Source organism: Hypomesus transpacificus, unplaced genomic scaffold (genome assembly GCF_021917145.1).
Source record: "Hypomesus transpacificus isolate Combined female unplaced genomic scaffold, fHypTra1 scaffold_383, whole genome shotgun sequence".
NCBI classification, from domain to species: domain Eukaryota; kingdom Metazoa; phylum Chordata; class Actinopteri; order Osmeriformes; family Osmeridae; genus Hypomesus; species Hypomesus transpacificus.
The window spans coordinates 12,216-26,943 of NW_025813904.1; the positions used below are offsets into that span (position 1 = coordinate 12,216).

A 14,728-nucleotide genomic window follows, 5' to 3' on the forward strand; every position below is an offset into this window, starting at 1 on the left:
CGTGAGTCTCACGGCGAATATGTGATACTTCAGAGCACTGTTATTACCTATTGCACTGGATATCGATCGTCCTTGGGGTGGATCAAGTATTCATTGGAAAATAACAGTATTGGTAAACCAATTAGGTAAACAGACAAAAACTTAGCTCGCGTGGTGACTCACGCGAGCCTTTCGATGAGAAAGTAGCCTATCGTAGCCTACCAGGTTGCACACAACGTGTGCTGTGAGCCAAACCAGAACCGCTTTCGATGCGTCCTGGAATTTTCTTAAAGGTAGGCTAGGCCTACGTTTTTTTTTGTACACATCAAAACACCGCGTGAGTCCGCAGCAAGCCAGTAGCTCTGCTTCGCTCCTCAAGTTGGCTCAAACGAGAGATCGTTAAAAACTTGTAAAACCAACACCCTTAATAGCACCCAGGACAGAAAAGAGCAAAAGAATTGCCAATGATGAAACTTTCATGTTTATTAATGACAGACAACAATGCAACTTGGCTAATATGTTTATATAGAAGTATTATGTAAGGGTTTTGTTTTTTCAGTTTAGTATATTTCAGAGTTTTGACATAAATCAGTAATTGCTCGAGGCAAATTCACTGTGGAACAATGCCAGTCTGACCTTCAACAGACGTTCAGCTGTGATAAACAACACCAAACTTGGCACTTTAACTATCGACTATCACATATAAGAAATACAGTGCCCCCCCCCCCCCCCCCCCCACCACCACCACCAACACAGACACGAGCGCATGCACCCCACGGGTAAACACCACTGACAAGGGTAGAGCTAATTATCTGGTGTTGAAGTGCATTTGTTCAAAGTCCTGGAGTGGATAAGAGCGCGCGAGACGAGCACTGCTCCTTCACCCAATTTACCACGCTGCCGCCTAAACTCGCTCTCTTTCTTCAGGTTCATTGCAATGGAAGAATCAACAACATTAATGTTATTAAGCCTGCTGATATTCAATCAGTCCTCATGCATGCATTTCCGTTTACAGATACGTGCATGTTCAAGTTTGCGAGCACACGCACAGACACACAATCATTTTTTGGGTTGGGGGGTTGGGGGGGTAGAACAAAGCTGTTTCTTCTGCTAATACATAACACATGAATGTTGTCGGAGTATAGCTGCATACCAGTATAGAAGCCCGAGGGATCCACTGGAGAGATAACGTCGTTGTCCTTGACTTATACTATGGGACGTTGTGTGTTTGTCTGTTTAAGTCTGGGGAAACACACGATGAAGCAGGCGATATGAAAGTCCCAATATTTTCACCCAAGTAGCCTACTTGATATGCAGATAGTTTGTTGGGAATGTATTGGATACTAACATTGTGACAATACATGACATAATAAAAAGGATAAATAATAAAGATGAATAAAGAACTTTGCTGTGCGGTGTTACAGAATCATGCAACCTGTCTCTTTTCTGTTTGGGGACTTTTCAAACGACTGCTCCTCAAAACCAAGAGGGAGTCGGTGACAAGCAGCAAACTTAAAAGTAAAAAAAAACACACACAAATAAAACATTCCTATTCTAAATCTTCCGAAAAAATATAAGTAACAGTCAAATTAATCCCAACCTATACTTTCACCTCAGCAAAGTCAACATATTACCGAAATTAAACCTCAGCAGATAATTAAAGTGTTTTATAATTGCAGTAATTGAAGCCTGTTGCCACAGGTAGCAGAGTGGTTTCCAAGAGAGTGAAGTGGGTACCATTAGAATGACTCATACTCAGTTTAATTAGGTGTTTATTTGACCTTGGGCCCATTAGCCAATTAGATCTCTAGTCTGGTAAAGTGCTGTCGTCTCTGAGTCATTCACCTGAGTGGTCAACCAGTCTGCTACACAGAAGAGTTACCCAACAGCTCCACCATGTGGACATTACTGCACTTGAATTTCACACCTTTTGGGTCATTTCCAGTTCAGGGTTACAGTGACACACAGTAAAGCAATGATCGTTATTGCTTGAATATACAAACAATGTTATTGTATAGTGTTCATCAATCAAACCATAATTTTTAGAACAAATCAAGCCTCGTTTAGGTTAAGGTGAGTGAAGCGTGATAAAGTTCAGGTTCTGTTAGCTATGCTACAAAAACAGTATGCACTGCATCGGCAAAGCCAGGAATACCCTTTCAAAACAATCACAATAGGCCTTACCTCACAGTCCCAACCACCCCTCTCTATGGCAACACACAGTAGCCCCTCCCACCAGTGATGGCCTTGCTGGCAGGTGGGAAGGCAGAGGCAGTAACAGTTCACAAGCACGCCTCGCTCTCACGCGCCCACCTTGCCATATATGGGCGGAGTCTCTACTTCCTGGTGGCCTATAATTGGTTAGTTTCCATGGAGGCGATGCAGGTGAGACTAGATGTGGCTTTCCTGGACTCTGCTCTTGGGTGGGCCTGTTCCCAGCATGGGCACAAATGCCTCGGCATCCTCTGAGGCCCCCTCTCCCCCCTCCTCCTCCTCTCCCTCCTCCTCTCTCCCCTCCTCCTCCTCTCCCTCCTCTCCCTCCTCCTCTCTCCCCTCCTCCTCCTCTCCCTCCTCCTCCTCTCCCTCCTCCTCTCTCCCCTCCTCCTCCTCCCTCCCTGCCACCACACTCTTCAACTGCGGGTGTACAGACACCAGGACATCCAGGCTTCTCTCCTTCACCCCTCCCTGCTCCCCTCCTCCTCTTCCTCCCTCCCTACCTTCCTCCTCCTCCTCCTCAGGCACAGGGACCACGCAGCACTCCCCGCACCCCCCTCCATCCCCCCCGGGCCGGGGGCCATCGATGGCCTGCCTACCCCCCACCACCTCCCCCTCCGGCCGGGCGGTGTCTGAGGGCCGCATGGCGCCCTCCACGTAGCCCCGGCAACTGAGGATGAGCGGGGGCAGCGGCACACTCCGAGCAAGCTCCTCCATGTGCCGGGCGAACTCCATGGTCTTGAACTGGGTCACCTTAGCCAGCTCCAGCGTCTTCGCCGTGGTAACGATGGGGATGCGCTTGGCGATCTCCAGGGCCTTCTGAAGCTTCTCGGCGCCTTCCGTGCGGAAGAACTCGTTGATGGCCTTCTCGGTCTTGCTCAGGTGGCTGCGGACCATGCAGAAGCGGGTGACGTTGAGGATCATGATGATGGTGAAGGTCACCAGGCACACGATGACGTAGTAGAGGCCCATGCCGCCGGAGACGTAGGCCACACGGAGGACGATGGTGTAGTTGGAGGAGCCGGACGGGCCCCAGGCGATGCAGGTGTACCTGCCTCTGTCCTCGAACGACACGCTGGTGATGTTTAGGACGCCCCCCTCCTCAATACGCCACTTGCCACCTAGAGGAGGAAGGGGGCAGGACAGGGTAGGAGCAATCGCATCAGACAGTTCAACCGTTTTTTTACATTAAAATGATTTAATTGAAAGCTTTATTAAAGTGGTTCTTTTTTGTTGTTGTGATTTTTCGTTTCTGCTAACCTCCTTCATCCGCATCAAGAACGACACCTTTGGAGTTGTACCACTGGATGTCGTCATTGGAACCGGTCACGTTGCATTCTATCTGCGCGCTAGCCCCTTCCTTCACCACGATTTCTCTGCGGGGCGTTAAATCGGCCAGGAGCTGGAGTGACACCGCAGAACGGTTGCGGGCCGCGTGCGAGGTCGCTACCTCAACTTGTCCGTTTGAAAGGACTACCGATATGGAGAAACACGCTAAAAACCATCTGAGGAATGGCCTGACGCAGTTCAGCTTCGGTGACATATTTGAGATCTGTTCACATCAAGGCTCGTTGATCTGGAACCTGTTGAACAAGCCTTTAGTAGGGTAAAGGTGTAACATTACAAAGGCAATACATTTGCAGTGAGTGAGAAATAGCAAATCAGTTCCATGATTTGGAATATAAGACTGTGCTTTAGTATATTTGCTGATGGAAAACTGTCATAAGATAGCTAATCATTAATAAAAAACTCTTATACAAGAAGGATAACATTTGGCTCGCAAAAGCTTACACAAACACCTGTTGAACAGAGATATCCTAACAACATTCATAAGTACGCCTCATCTCACTTTGTCACATGGTATCATCCTAAATGTATATTAGTTATGATAAGACAGCACACCGAATCAGTAAATAAAAAGATATGAAGACAAAACCTTGGTGGTCTGACTTTACCTTCGTGAGCATCACAACCAACTTCCGTGTTCATCGGGTCAAGGCAGGGCGTGGCCACATCATGTCAGATGACAGCGGTGTAAACAAGCCTACGTGGAGGTTCATAGTTTACTGTCGCGGTGTGTTTATCCATTCATTGACGTGATAGTAATTGCGATACTGACTCCATACCTGTGTCTGAACAGAGTGCTGTGAACTTTTTTTTTGCTGACCTAGCCTAAGCTAGTGACTGAAACTATATCCCCTGTTGTCAGTAGATGGCGATATGCTCTTTACCGTGCAACACAATGCAGCACAGAATAAGAAAATCATTCGCCAGGCAGAGAGAACCCAAAACAAATCGCCGTGTGACGTGGCTAATCGCAACACCTAGTAGAAGGAGACATCAAGAATACCATACGAGATCTTGGATTGAATAGCTTTTAACAAGGTACAGACAATATTCATCAACGCCTCTCGGTTCTTTTCTTCACAGTACAGTCTAGCATATTCGTAGAAACACGACCAAACGACCAAGCTAGACAACTAAACTGGCTAGGTAGCTAACCTAGCAAGCTGACAGTTGACAACTCTAGTACAGTGCAATACTTTTTTGCGAGTTATTTCGAGTTATTTCGCTTCGTATTAGAGAGGAGAGCTCAAAACAGTGTTGGCTTTAACGCTTATTTTACGGTTAAGGTGATGTCTTTAAGCAAAGTTGTTTTCTTTAGCTGCAAGGAAGGCTTACTGTTGTCTAATGATGTTGTGAGTCAGTAGCTACAGTACAATTATAGCTTTGACATTGAAGTAGGCACTCGAGGTTATGTTGCCAATTAGCTAGCTAGCTACCAATATAGTCTATCAATAGCCTTTGATAGCTAGCATAGCAATTGTTTATTTTAAATCGATACAACATCATTTAATACTGACATTTGTATTTATTTATTACTGAAACAGTTGTTTGTTTATCCGATAACGTCAGGTATGTAAGATGTCGGACAGCGAAGCTCCCGGTGCTCCGGCGGGGAGTGATGAGGTCGTACCCCAGCCATCCCCCGTGACCCCAGACGCCAGCTCGCCCCAGACACCGGACGAGACCTCGGGCGAAGTGTCCGCAGATGTTGCCCCGAGCCGGAAAACCAGAAGAAGACCTGAGACCAAACCTCCGGTGGAGGTCCAGGAGGAGACCCAGGTGAAACCTAATGCAGTGGAAGAAACAGCCACGGTAAGGCTACATTTGAGACAAAATGCGACCATCTTATCTCATACTGACCCCGATCAGGTCACAACCAGCGTTGTAATTCCTTTGTCACCTTCGTCTTCCCTCCCCCCCTTTCCTCCTCCCTCCCTCTCCCCCCTCTCTCCAGCCCTCCAGTGAGTCCACCGTAGCCCAGGGGGGCTGGGGCTACTGGGGCAACTGGGGTAAATCCCTCCTGTCAACGGCCACAGCCACGGTGGCTACAGTAGGTGAGTGGATCCATCGGCAAACATGGCCGACTACCGCCAGTATCCTTAAACCGATTCAGAGACACTGAAGTCGGCTTTTTTTGAACCTGTTCTGTCCACCAGGCCATGGGATCACCCAGGCCATAGAAAAGGCAGAGACGTCCCTGGGAATCCCCAGCCCCACAGAGCTGTCTGCCAAGGGGGCGGGGCCGGAGAGCAGGGCACAGGGTGAGAACGCTGACTCAGTGTGCTCGCCTGCACAGGCCTGACTCATCCTGGTCTGGATTAGATATAATCCCCTGCAACTGTAAACCGTGACATGATAAACTGTGATGATGATGTGGGGGAGATGGTGGTTGTGTGACTAGTTGCACACACACAAACACACACACACACATATAAACAGGCATGTTGTTGTGGTGTGTTTGGTCCAGGTGAGGCGAGCTCTGAGGCAGACCAGGCAGAAGGGGACGGCAGTGAGTCGGCGGTGGGCAGTGCCATGGGGATGCTGTCCTCACTCACCAGTGTTGTTCAAAGCACTGTAAGTAAGAAGCTCTCCTCTCCTGGCTCTCGCTCTCTCCCCTCCCCTCCCCTCCCCTCCCCTCCCCTCCCCTCCCCTCCCCTCCCCTCCCCTCCCCTCCCCTCCCCTCCCCTCCCCTCCCCTCTAACCACCAGTATGTGACCCTGATTATGACGTTTTCCTCAATGATCTTGGTTTGCATCCTCCAGGGGAAGACTGTCCTCACTGGGGGGCTGGACGCCCTGGAGTTCCTAGGGAAGAAGACCATGGACGTGATCTCGGAGGGAGACCCCGGCTTCAAGAAGACCAAGGGGCTGATGATCAGGTCTTCCACGCTGTCCCAGGTACGGAGACCCCCAGGCACCTCTCCCTCCCTCGTACCCCCACCGCCAGGCTCTGCTCTCTGGGGAGGGTTGGTCGAACGGGAAGCTGATCTGGGCCAGGCTCTGTCTCAGCTCTTGCTGAGCTAGCTACACACAGACACTTTCTCTCACACACACACACCAGGGGACACACAGAGAACCTTTATCTCGCTCTCGCTCTCGCTCTCGCTCTCGCTCTCGCTCTCGCTCTCTCTCTCTCTCTCTCTCTCTCTCCCTCCCTCTGTCTGTCTGTCTGTCTCCCTCTGTCTGTCTGTCTGTCTGTCTGTCTGTCTGTCTCTCTCTCTCTGTCTCTCTCTCTCTCTCTCTCTCTCTCTCTCTCTCTCTCTCTCTCTCTCTGACACACTCATTGGGTTGCGTGCAGGTGCTGAGGGAGGCCAAGGAGCGCGAGGAGCAGCAGACGGCGGAGGAGGTGGCGTGCGCGGCGGAGAAGAAGGCCCACTACGGGATGCTGTTCGACGGCTTCCAGGGTCTGGCCCACCTGGAGGCCCTGGAGATCCTGTCCAGGGAGAGCGAGGCCAAGGTGATGTCGTGGAGCCATCACACACACGCATGACAGAGAGAGTTGGTGATAAGTGTGTGTGTGTGTGTGTGTGAGGGGGTGGGATATGTGAGAGAAAGAAAGTGTGAGAGAGATTGAGAGTGCCTGTGTGTGGGAGGGAGGGGGGGAGGGAGGGTGTGTTTGTGAGAAAGGACTTGTGACTAAACATGACCCGTGTGTGTGTGCGTGTGGGTGGGGGTGTGTGTGTGTGTGTGTGTAGGTGAAGTCTGTCCTGACCACCCTGTCAGGGGAAGAGCTAGCCCAGCTGAGACACGACCTGGAGCTGATCAAGGAGCCCTTCTCCCTGGTCGAGTTCGATGACGACGAGGTGGACGAGAAGAAAGGTAGAGAACGCCGCAGGAAAACATCCCAGGCTGGGAACCGTTTTGTTTTTATTGTGTATTTTACTCACGTCAATATTAGTATAAAATGTCAGTGCCTAGGATATGCACAGCTAAAGCATATACGTCTCTCTTTCAGACGAAGATGGCTCGGAGTTTCTAAGGGAATTAACAGAGGCTCTGAATGGGCTGCGCTTATCAACAACAGCCAACAAGCTGGGAAAGGTAGGGACAGACATGTGCCTGTTAGTGTGTGTGTGTCGCCATCCACTGGTCATTGTTGGTAAGACGGAGCGCATATTTTGCTCCTGATGTAACCAGTATTACATCGATATATTATTTTGTTGTGGCTTATAACTGATGAAAGTTGATGACGATAGGTGAAAGTTGATGGTAATCTCTGGGTTTATCAAATGCATTTCCCTCCGCAGGCCAGCAGGGGCGCCTGTGAGCAGATTGCTGAGATGACCAAGCCTGTGGAGGCGGAAGAAGAAGGGCAAGAAGATGAGACAAAACCGTACACGGTCGAGGTAGGAGAAGAAGAAATAGCTACACACAAAAAAAAAATCCAACCTATAAGTACCGTAGGAAACGGCACAAGTGGCAGATAAACAAAGTCGTTTTTCTCGTCCCTGTTACATTTACATTACATTTTACATTTATGCATTTAGCAGACGCTTTTATCCAAAGCGACTTCCAAGAGAGAGCTTTACAAAAGAGCATAGGTCACTGATCATAACAACGAGGTAGTCCCAAACATTGCAAGCAGCCAAAACATGAAGTATACATTGTGAAAAAACTAAGTGCCAAAAGGGAAGACCCATAAGAGCATGCAGTTATACAAGTTACAGTGTTCACTTCCTGTTCACTTCCTGTTCACTTCCTGTCAGGACGTCCACTCGGCCGCCATCCGGAGCCTGGCGGAGCTGACCGCTCGCTCCATCGAGCAGTTCCACAAGGTGGCGGAGATGATCCTGTTCTCGCACAGCCCCGAGGTTGCGACCCTGGAACAGGCCCGCATCCTCGCACAGTACGTCCCTGCCTGCCCGCCTCCCAAGGCTCTAGATCCCATCTCTCCAGAGCACCATAAACGACTGAACGAGGCCGTCCAGGCATTTAGTCGTGGATAAGGAACACAGACCGGACAATCTGGCCTTCGAGAAACACTGCATGTCATGCGGGTGTTTCCTTCAACTTCTTTTCACTGAATATTCTGCTTATCCTCCAGGGTAACCATTGTTTTGTGCAAGGAGGTATCTCTGCAGTCCAAGAAGTTCACCTCCGCTTTAACCACATTAGGGGTAAGATCCTTCCTCCTGTCTCTTCTCCCACACGCATGTTCACCGAAAGCGAGTACCAGCTATTTGTCTACCTTGCAACTACATTTGCCGCACCCTACGTTCTGGATTGAAGTATGGAAGGACGTTTAAAGGACATCTTGTTTGTCTGGCATTCCACCAGATTGTCTGGGATGAGTTTCTTCAACTTTTTCAGACTTTATTTAATAGAAAGTGTAAGTGTCTCGATTCGGGAGGGTGAGTGTCTGGGCGATGGCAAATTGGTGTCGTTTGTCTTCCTGACACGGCAGTAATGGAGATGCAAAAGCTGCAGGATGAAAATCAGGAGAGAGCAGGGTGATATCGGAAAGGACGGACTCTTAACGAGATGTAAATGTTTTGGTGTTGTGTTTCTTTTTTTCTGTCTTTTTTCCGCAGGCGAGTAAGGGAGGTGACGTGCTCAATCCTCTCATCACCGGTGTATTTCTAGAGGTGGGGGTCTGACTATCTCCACGCCTGCTGCATGTCACAGCGTGTGTGTGTGTGTGTCTGAGCGGTAGAGAATGACAAGAATAAGTACACCACCACACAATTGTATACTCATCCATAAAGCACCTTCCTCTCCTCCTTCTTCTTCTCTTCTCCTCCTCATCCTTTTTCTTCTTCTTCTCTTCTCCAGGCTTCCAACAGTGCGTCCTACATCCAGGATGCCTTCCAGCTGCTCATGCCCGTCCTGGAGGTCACACACATCCAGAGTAGGACAGACTCGGCCCAGCCGTGACCACTTCCTCTTTCTACAGCGGTGACAACTTCCTGCCTCGACAGCAGTGCCAATAATGGACTCGTAAGTTTAGCTGTAAAGGATTCCTTTGCTGGCTGTATTGCCATGCTACACTCCTAAACACACACCTGCAGACACGTTGGGGGGTAGAGCGGGAGGGGGTCGGATACGTTAACAGTGTGGTACTGGCTTTAACTGGTCTGCTGATTGGCCCTTGAGCTTAAGAGGCAACTTAGGGAAGCCTTTATCAAACTGGTGTTGTCATTGCCGTTTTCTAAACAGCCTCGACTTTTAATTCTGTTTTAGTTCATCTCACCTAATTTGACGCCTGGAAGGAAATGTATTCTTCAACAGTGTTTTTTGTCATTTTGCTCAGTGCTGAAAGCATATAGCATTGTAGATAGAAGCATTTAGTTTCAGGGTCTAGAGATGATGCTGCATTTTGAATAGTACTTGCTCATCCAAGTCAGTAGTAAATGTCTTTTATATGTATGTTTGTTTGTTTGTTTTTACAACTGAATACATTTGGTTAATCTCTCAATGACTAATTCAGTTCTTTATTCAGAACACTAATACCTCAGGATGAAACAGTATTTCAGGTGTGTTCTGTACATGTCTGTCTAACGTTAAATTTGACCTCCAATTTATTTTATTGTTGGAACAAATTACCCCTTTACAGATTCAAAACTGTCACAGAAGTTGCAATTTTGTGTAATTTGATTATATAACCAGTGCTCTTTCACGGTATCAAGTGTTATTTTCGGGGGGAATTTAATTGTCAGGTATTTTCTGTATTTCAAATAAAAGGTTTTTCTTTAACAAAAATACTTTAACTGATTACTGTGACACACTAAGGTCAAAGGGGCTGATACATAGTTCTATACCAGTCAGTCACGTCGAAAATAATATTTTATCGCCATGTTCACAATGGCACTCATTGGTTGAGTATCAGTAATAAATCATCAAGTGGCTGGAGGATTCACACATGAATTGGAAACATACCGGTGTGTAATAAGTCACAGAAATTAAGGAAAATTAAGCAGTTGAAATAAAAACATTTAGTTTTGAAGAGTTTTGAGCAAGGTAGGTGAAACGTGGGTACCACTCAGGCGCGAAGCCTTGTCCGAAACCACGCATGGGGATTGCTGGACTCCGCGCCTGCGCATATGTATTTCTATGACTTCCGATGCACAAGGAACACCAAGGTCTAACAGCGGCCCCGACAGAATAATCTACACCGCGACGTGTCAGGTATTGTTTTAAGAGATTGCAGTGGTTTAAATGATTGTACTGTCCTATTTAAAATACGTTTTAATCAAGCGAGGTCTACAAAGCAGTCCAAGTTATCCCTCTTACTAACGTTAGCCATTAATACGCAGCTAGCTAACTGTTTAGCTGTTGCTAGCTTCCTATCAAGCTAGCTTGTTGTCAAGCTACCCTACCAAAAGGCAAAACATACGACATGCAGGTTGCTAGTGTTACTAGCTTAGCTAGTTACGGTTGGATATATGAGGAAGCTAAAGTTACCCTTTGCGTTTATCTGACCAGCTTTCTATCAAGATAGCCGAAACAGCAAGGTATCTCGGTAGTTGGCTAGCCTGCTACAGAAAGAAACGCAAGCCAGTTTGCTGCGACGCTGGCCAGATAACTTGTGCATTGTTTCCCCCCAACGTTTGCCAACCAGCCAAGTAAGAATTTCTTACGGTAATCGTGTAAAATACGACATGTGTCAATTAGCTATGAAAGAAACACTGCTGGAGATGTCAGCCTGATTCAAGAGGCTACCCATAGTATCACTGCTATAGCTGGCGCAAGTCTGGCGTCGCTGCTCCTGCAAACTGGGTTTTGATTTGGCCGCCTACGTTTCTTCAAAAATGAATGAGGTAGTTTTTTGGGGTCGAAGCCTGGAAGCTTTGTCATTTAAAGCCAGCCGTTCTATCTTTCCTGTCATGCAGTTTATAAATCCGAGAGGCAGTGTTTCTGCTACATTTTGCAGCGGCGACCCGCCCCTACAAAAGTCGCATTTATACGACTCAGTAGAAACGGTCGTCCGCTTCATCTCCACTTGGAGGATGAGAAACTGGAACAGTTACAGGACAATTGCTTGCAAACTCATAAGGACTAAATACAAATAAACAGTACAGTCTTTTCGTCTCAGTCTGTCAGGCAGCAACAAACTGGGAGGACTGTAAGCACAGGCTGGACCGTAAATATGTTCTAAAGTTTGTTGCATGCGCGCACCACCCAGCATACTAACTTTAAAAAATGTTAAAATCACAACTGTATTCCTTCAACAGAGTCGTTTTCTTCGCCTGGCTGCCCCGCTTAGTGCTGCAGAATTGTTGGGGTTTTCAGTCCTCTCCTCAGCCTGCGAGAATGCCTGCTGCACTTGCAGATACGAGTCAGATTATCTGCGAGGTCTGGGCGAGTAACGTAGAGGAGGAGATGAGGAAGATCCGACAGATCGTTCAGACCTTCAGCTACATCGCCATGGTAACGTTTCACCCCCCTCCCCCCCTTCTCTCTCACTGACTTCAGGATTTGGCGCATCTTCTAACCCCCCCCCCCCGCATGTTCTCTTGGTTCGATCCTCCAGGACACAGAGTTCCCAGGCGTGGTGGTCCGGCCCATCGGGGAGTTCCGCAGCACGGTGGACTACCAGTACCAGCTGCTGCGCTGCAACGTGGACCTGCTGAAGATCATCCAGCTGGGCCTGTCCTTCATGAACGAGGACGGAGACTACCCTCCAGGAACCACCACGTGGCAGTTCAACTTCAAATTCAACCTCACGTAAGGAACACACACACTGCTCTGTGTGATGCGTGAGCACCACAAAATGGCGACGAGGTCCCTCCGTTTGGGGAAAAAAACGTGGAGGGCCGAACAGCTGCTGACCCTCCTGCCTCTCTCTGTCTCTGTCTCTCTCTCCCTCTACCCCTCCTGCCTCTCTGTCTCTTTCTGTCTTTCTCTCTCCCTCCTGCCTCTCTCTCTGTCTCTCTCTCCCTCCCGCCTCTCTCTCTGTCTCTCTCTCCCTCCCGCCTCTCTCTCTGTCTCTCTCTCCCCCCCAGAGAAGACATGTACTCCCAGGACTCCATAGACCTGCTGCAGAACTCGGGCCTCCAGTTCAAGAAGCACGAGGAGGAGGGCATTGACACGCTGTACTTTGCAGAGCTGCTCATGACGTCGGGGCTGGTGCTGTGCGAGAACGTCAAGTGGCTCTCCTTTCACAGGTACGTCCTCGGGGACCGGGCGTGCGTCACACAGGCTGAAAACCATCTTGGGAACCCAAGATGGAACCCCCCCCCTTGGAACCCAACAACATACTGAAACACAGGGTGTTTGTCTCCCCAGTGGGTATGACTTTGGCTACCTGGTGAAGCTCCTGACGGACACGCGGCTCCCGGAGGAGGAACACGAGTTCTTCCAGATCCTCAACCTCTTCTTCCCGGCCATCTACGACGTCAAGTATCTGATGAAGAGCTGCAAGAACCTCAAGGTAAAACTCGACCCGTGCCGATTGGCTGGGCGGCTGTCTGGATGTCGCCGGGTAAAGGTTTTTGAGGAATTATAACCGAAAGGTGATCAGGAGAGGAATGACCATGACTGTAGAAATGTCAAGCAAAGATGATGACTGAGAAAGTCCTTGTGACTAAACATGAACCCTGTGTGTGTGTGTCTCTGTGTCTCGCTCTCCCTCTCTGTCTCTCTTTCTGTCTCTCTCTCTCTCTCCCTCTCTGTCTGTCTGTCTCTCTCTGTCTCTCCCTCTCTGTCTCTCTTTCTGTCTCTCTCTCTGTCTCTCTGTCTGTCTGTCTCTCTCTGTCTCTCTCTCTCTGTCTCTCTCTCTCCCTCTGTCTCTCCCTCTCTGTCTCTCCCTCTCTGTCTCTCTCTCTCTTTCTCTCTGTCTGTCTGTGTGTCTGCAGGGGGGGCTCCAGGAGGTGGCTGACCAGCTGGAGCTGAAGAGGATTGGCAGACAGCATCAGGCTGGGTCAGACTCTCTGCTCACTGGGATGGCCTTCTTCAGGATGAAGGAGGTAGGAACCAGGCCCTCAGGCCCCTAGGCCCTCAGGCCCCACACAAGGCCTGGGGCTTCAGAGCTGGATGCTTTGTCAGTGCATGTCCATTTTCTTTTGTAACCATACTGCCCCTTGCCACTGATTAAACGTTTTTAATAGCGTAGTTCCTGTAATGTCAAACCTTTTCTGACCAGATTCTCTCTCTCAGCTTTTCTTTGAAGACAACATCGACGACGCAAAGTATTGTGGGCGATTGTACGGCCTGGGCTCGGGCTCCACCCAAAACCAGAACGGCATATCGAGCTCCGCCCAGGAGGAAACCAACAACAAGCACTGACCGACAGACGACCTGCCCAGTCAGCCAGCCAGTCAGCCCGTCAGGACGCTAGCTAGCGAGGCCTGTGGCTTCCTCTCCTGTTTTAACCCACCCAGCAGGCGTTTCTCACCCCTGCGCCCACCCTCCCCGGGGGAGTCCAATCCACCAGCTCAGCAGGTGGACACTGGTTTCAGACCCATCCACAACACACTGACTCTCCAGCTGAACCATTCTGTCCTGGTTCAGAACCCCTTTCTCCCCGATCCCCACCAGGACATTACCCCCCCCACCATCACACCCCCCCCCCCCCCACCACCACCATCACCCATTGAGAAAGAACCACCTTCAGGAAAAAACCTTTTATCTTTGTTTTAAAAGCATCGCAGTTATAATACCCTTCTTTTTTTTAAAGCATGGGACCAGCTCTTGTGTATTGTGCTGCGACAATGAGAAGTGTAGCATTTGGAACTGCCCTGTGGCCGTTCTCACTGGAATTCCTGCTTAACAACAACCACAACTTCAGTCAGTAGTCCTGTACCCCCCCCCCCCCCCCCACCATCATCACCACCACCCCCCCCCCCCCCCCCCCCCCCCCCTCCCAGGTTACTGTGAGAGACATGCTTGTACCTGAGATTGTACAATTTTAAATGATGCTGGGAAGGTATGTAAATTAAAATGTAAAATTTCCATGAAGACAACATGTTTTTAGCGTTATTACTCAGAAGAAGGAGTTTTAGCTGGGTGAGGTGTGAATGTGGAACGGGCGACTGCAGTTCTGTTACAGGATTCTTGTTTCTCTTGATTTAACTTTTTTTTTTGTTCTCCTGCCGAGTTGGAACAGATGTTCGTGGTTGATATTGTTTTTACATCATACATTGTTTGAAACAGTTGTATATTAAAACATTTTCTATTTTCAATGTGAAAGTGATACATGTCTTGTGTCAGGCACTCTGCTGTTATTTGTGTTTTTTTTTTACACGCTCAGC

At 48.9% G+C, this 14,728-nt stretch overlaps 3 protein-coding genes across 3 annotated transcripts; 2 read left to right on the forward strand and 1 right to left on the reverse strand.

Annotated features, from left to right (window-relative positions):
• Positions 1-2,525: 2,525 nt before the first annotated feature.
• LOC124464566 (microfibrillar-associated protein 3-like) lies at positions 2,526-4,245 on the reverse strand (the record flags this gene model as incomplete). Its single annotated transcript, XM_047016465.1, has 3 exons — positions 4,149-4,245; positions 3,454-3,776; positions 2,526-3,314 (listed from the first exon to the last, which is right to left on the reverse strand). Coding segments are annotated over exons 2-3 (1,072 nt in total), but the record flags the coding sequence as incomplete, so codon positions are not given.
• Positions 4,246-4,454: 209 nt separating this feature from the next.
• On the forward strand, positions 4,455-10,238 carry fam114a2 (family with sequence similarity 114 member A2). The gene is made up of 14 exons (XM_047016464.1): positions 4,455-4,578; positions 5,110-5,352; positions 5,495-5,594; positions 5,697-5,801; positions 6,008-6,114; positions 6,303-6,437; positions 6,838-6,996; positions 7,235-7,358; positions 7,495-7,580; positions 7,787-7,885; positions 8,246-8,385; positions 8,584-8,656; positions 9,071-9,124; positions 9,312-10,238. The coding sequence occupies exons 2-14, from the start codon at positions 5,119-5,121 to the stop codon at positions 9,411-9,413; spliced, it is 1,518 nt and encodes a 505-aa protein (XP_046872420.1). The 5' UTR covers positions 4,455-4,578; positions 5,110-5,118; the 3' UTR covers positions 9,414-10,238.
• A 324-nt stretch (positions 10,239-10,562) lies between these two features.
• Positions 10,563-14,290, forward strand: cnot8 (CCR4-NOT transcription complex, subunit 8). Its single transcript, XM_047016466.1, has 7 exons — positions 10,563-10,664; positions 11,711-11,906; positions 12,010-12,203; positions 12,482-12,643; positions 12,765-12,909; positions 13,334-13,444; positions 13,635-14,290. The coding sequence occupies exons 2-7, from the start codon at positions 11,790-11,792 to the stop codon at positions 13,761-13,763; spliced, it is 858 nt and encodes a 285-aa protein (XP_046872422.1). The 5' UTR covers positions 10,563-10,664; positions 11,711-11,789; the 3' UTR covers positions 13,764-14,290.
• Positions 14,291-14,728: the final 438 nt, after the last annotated feature.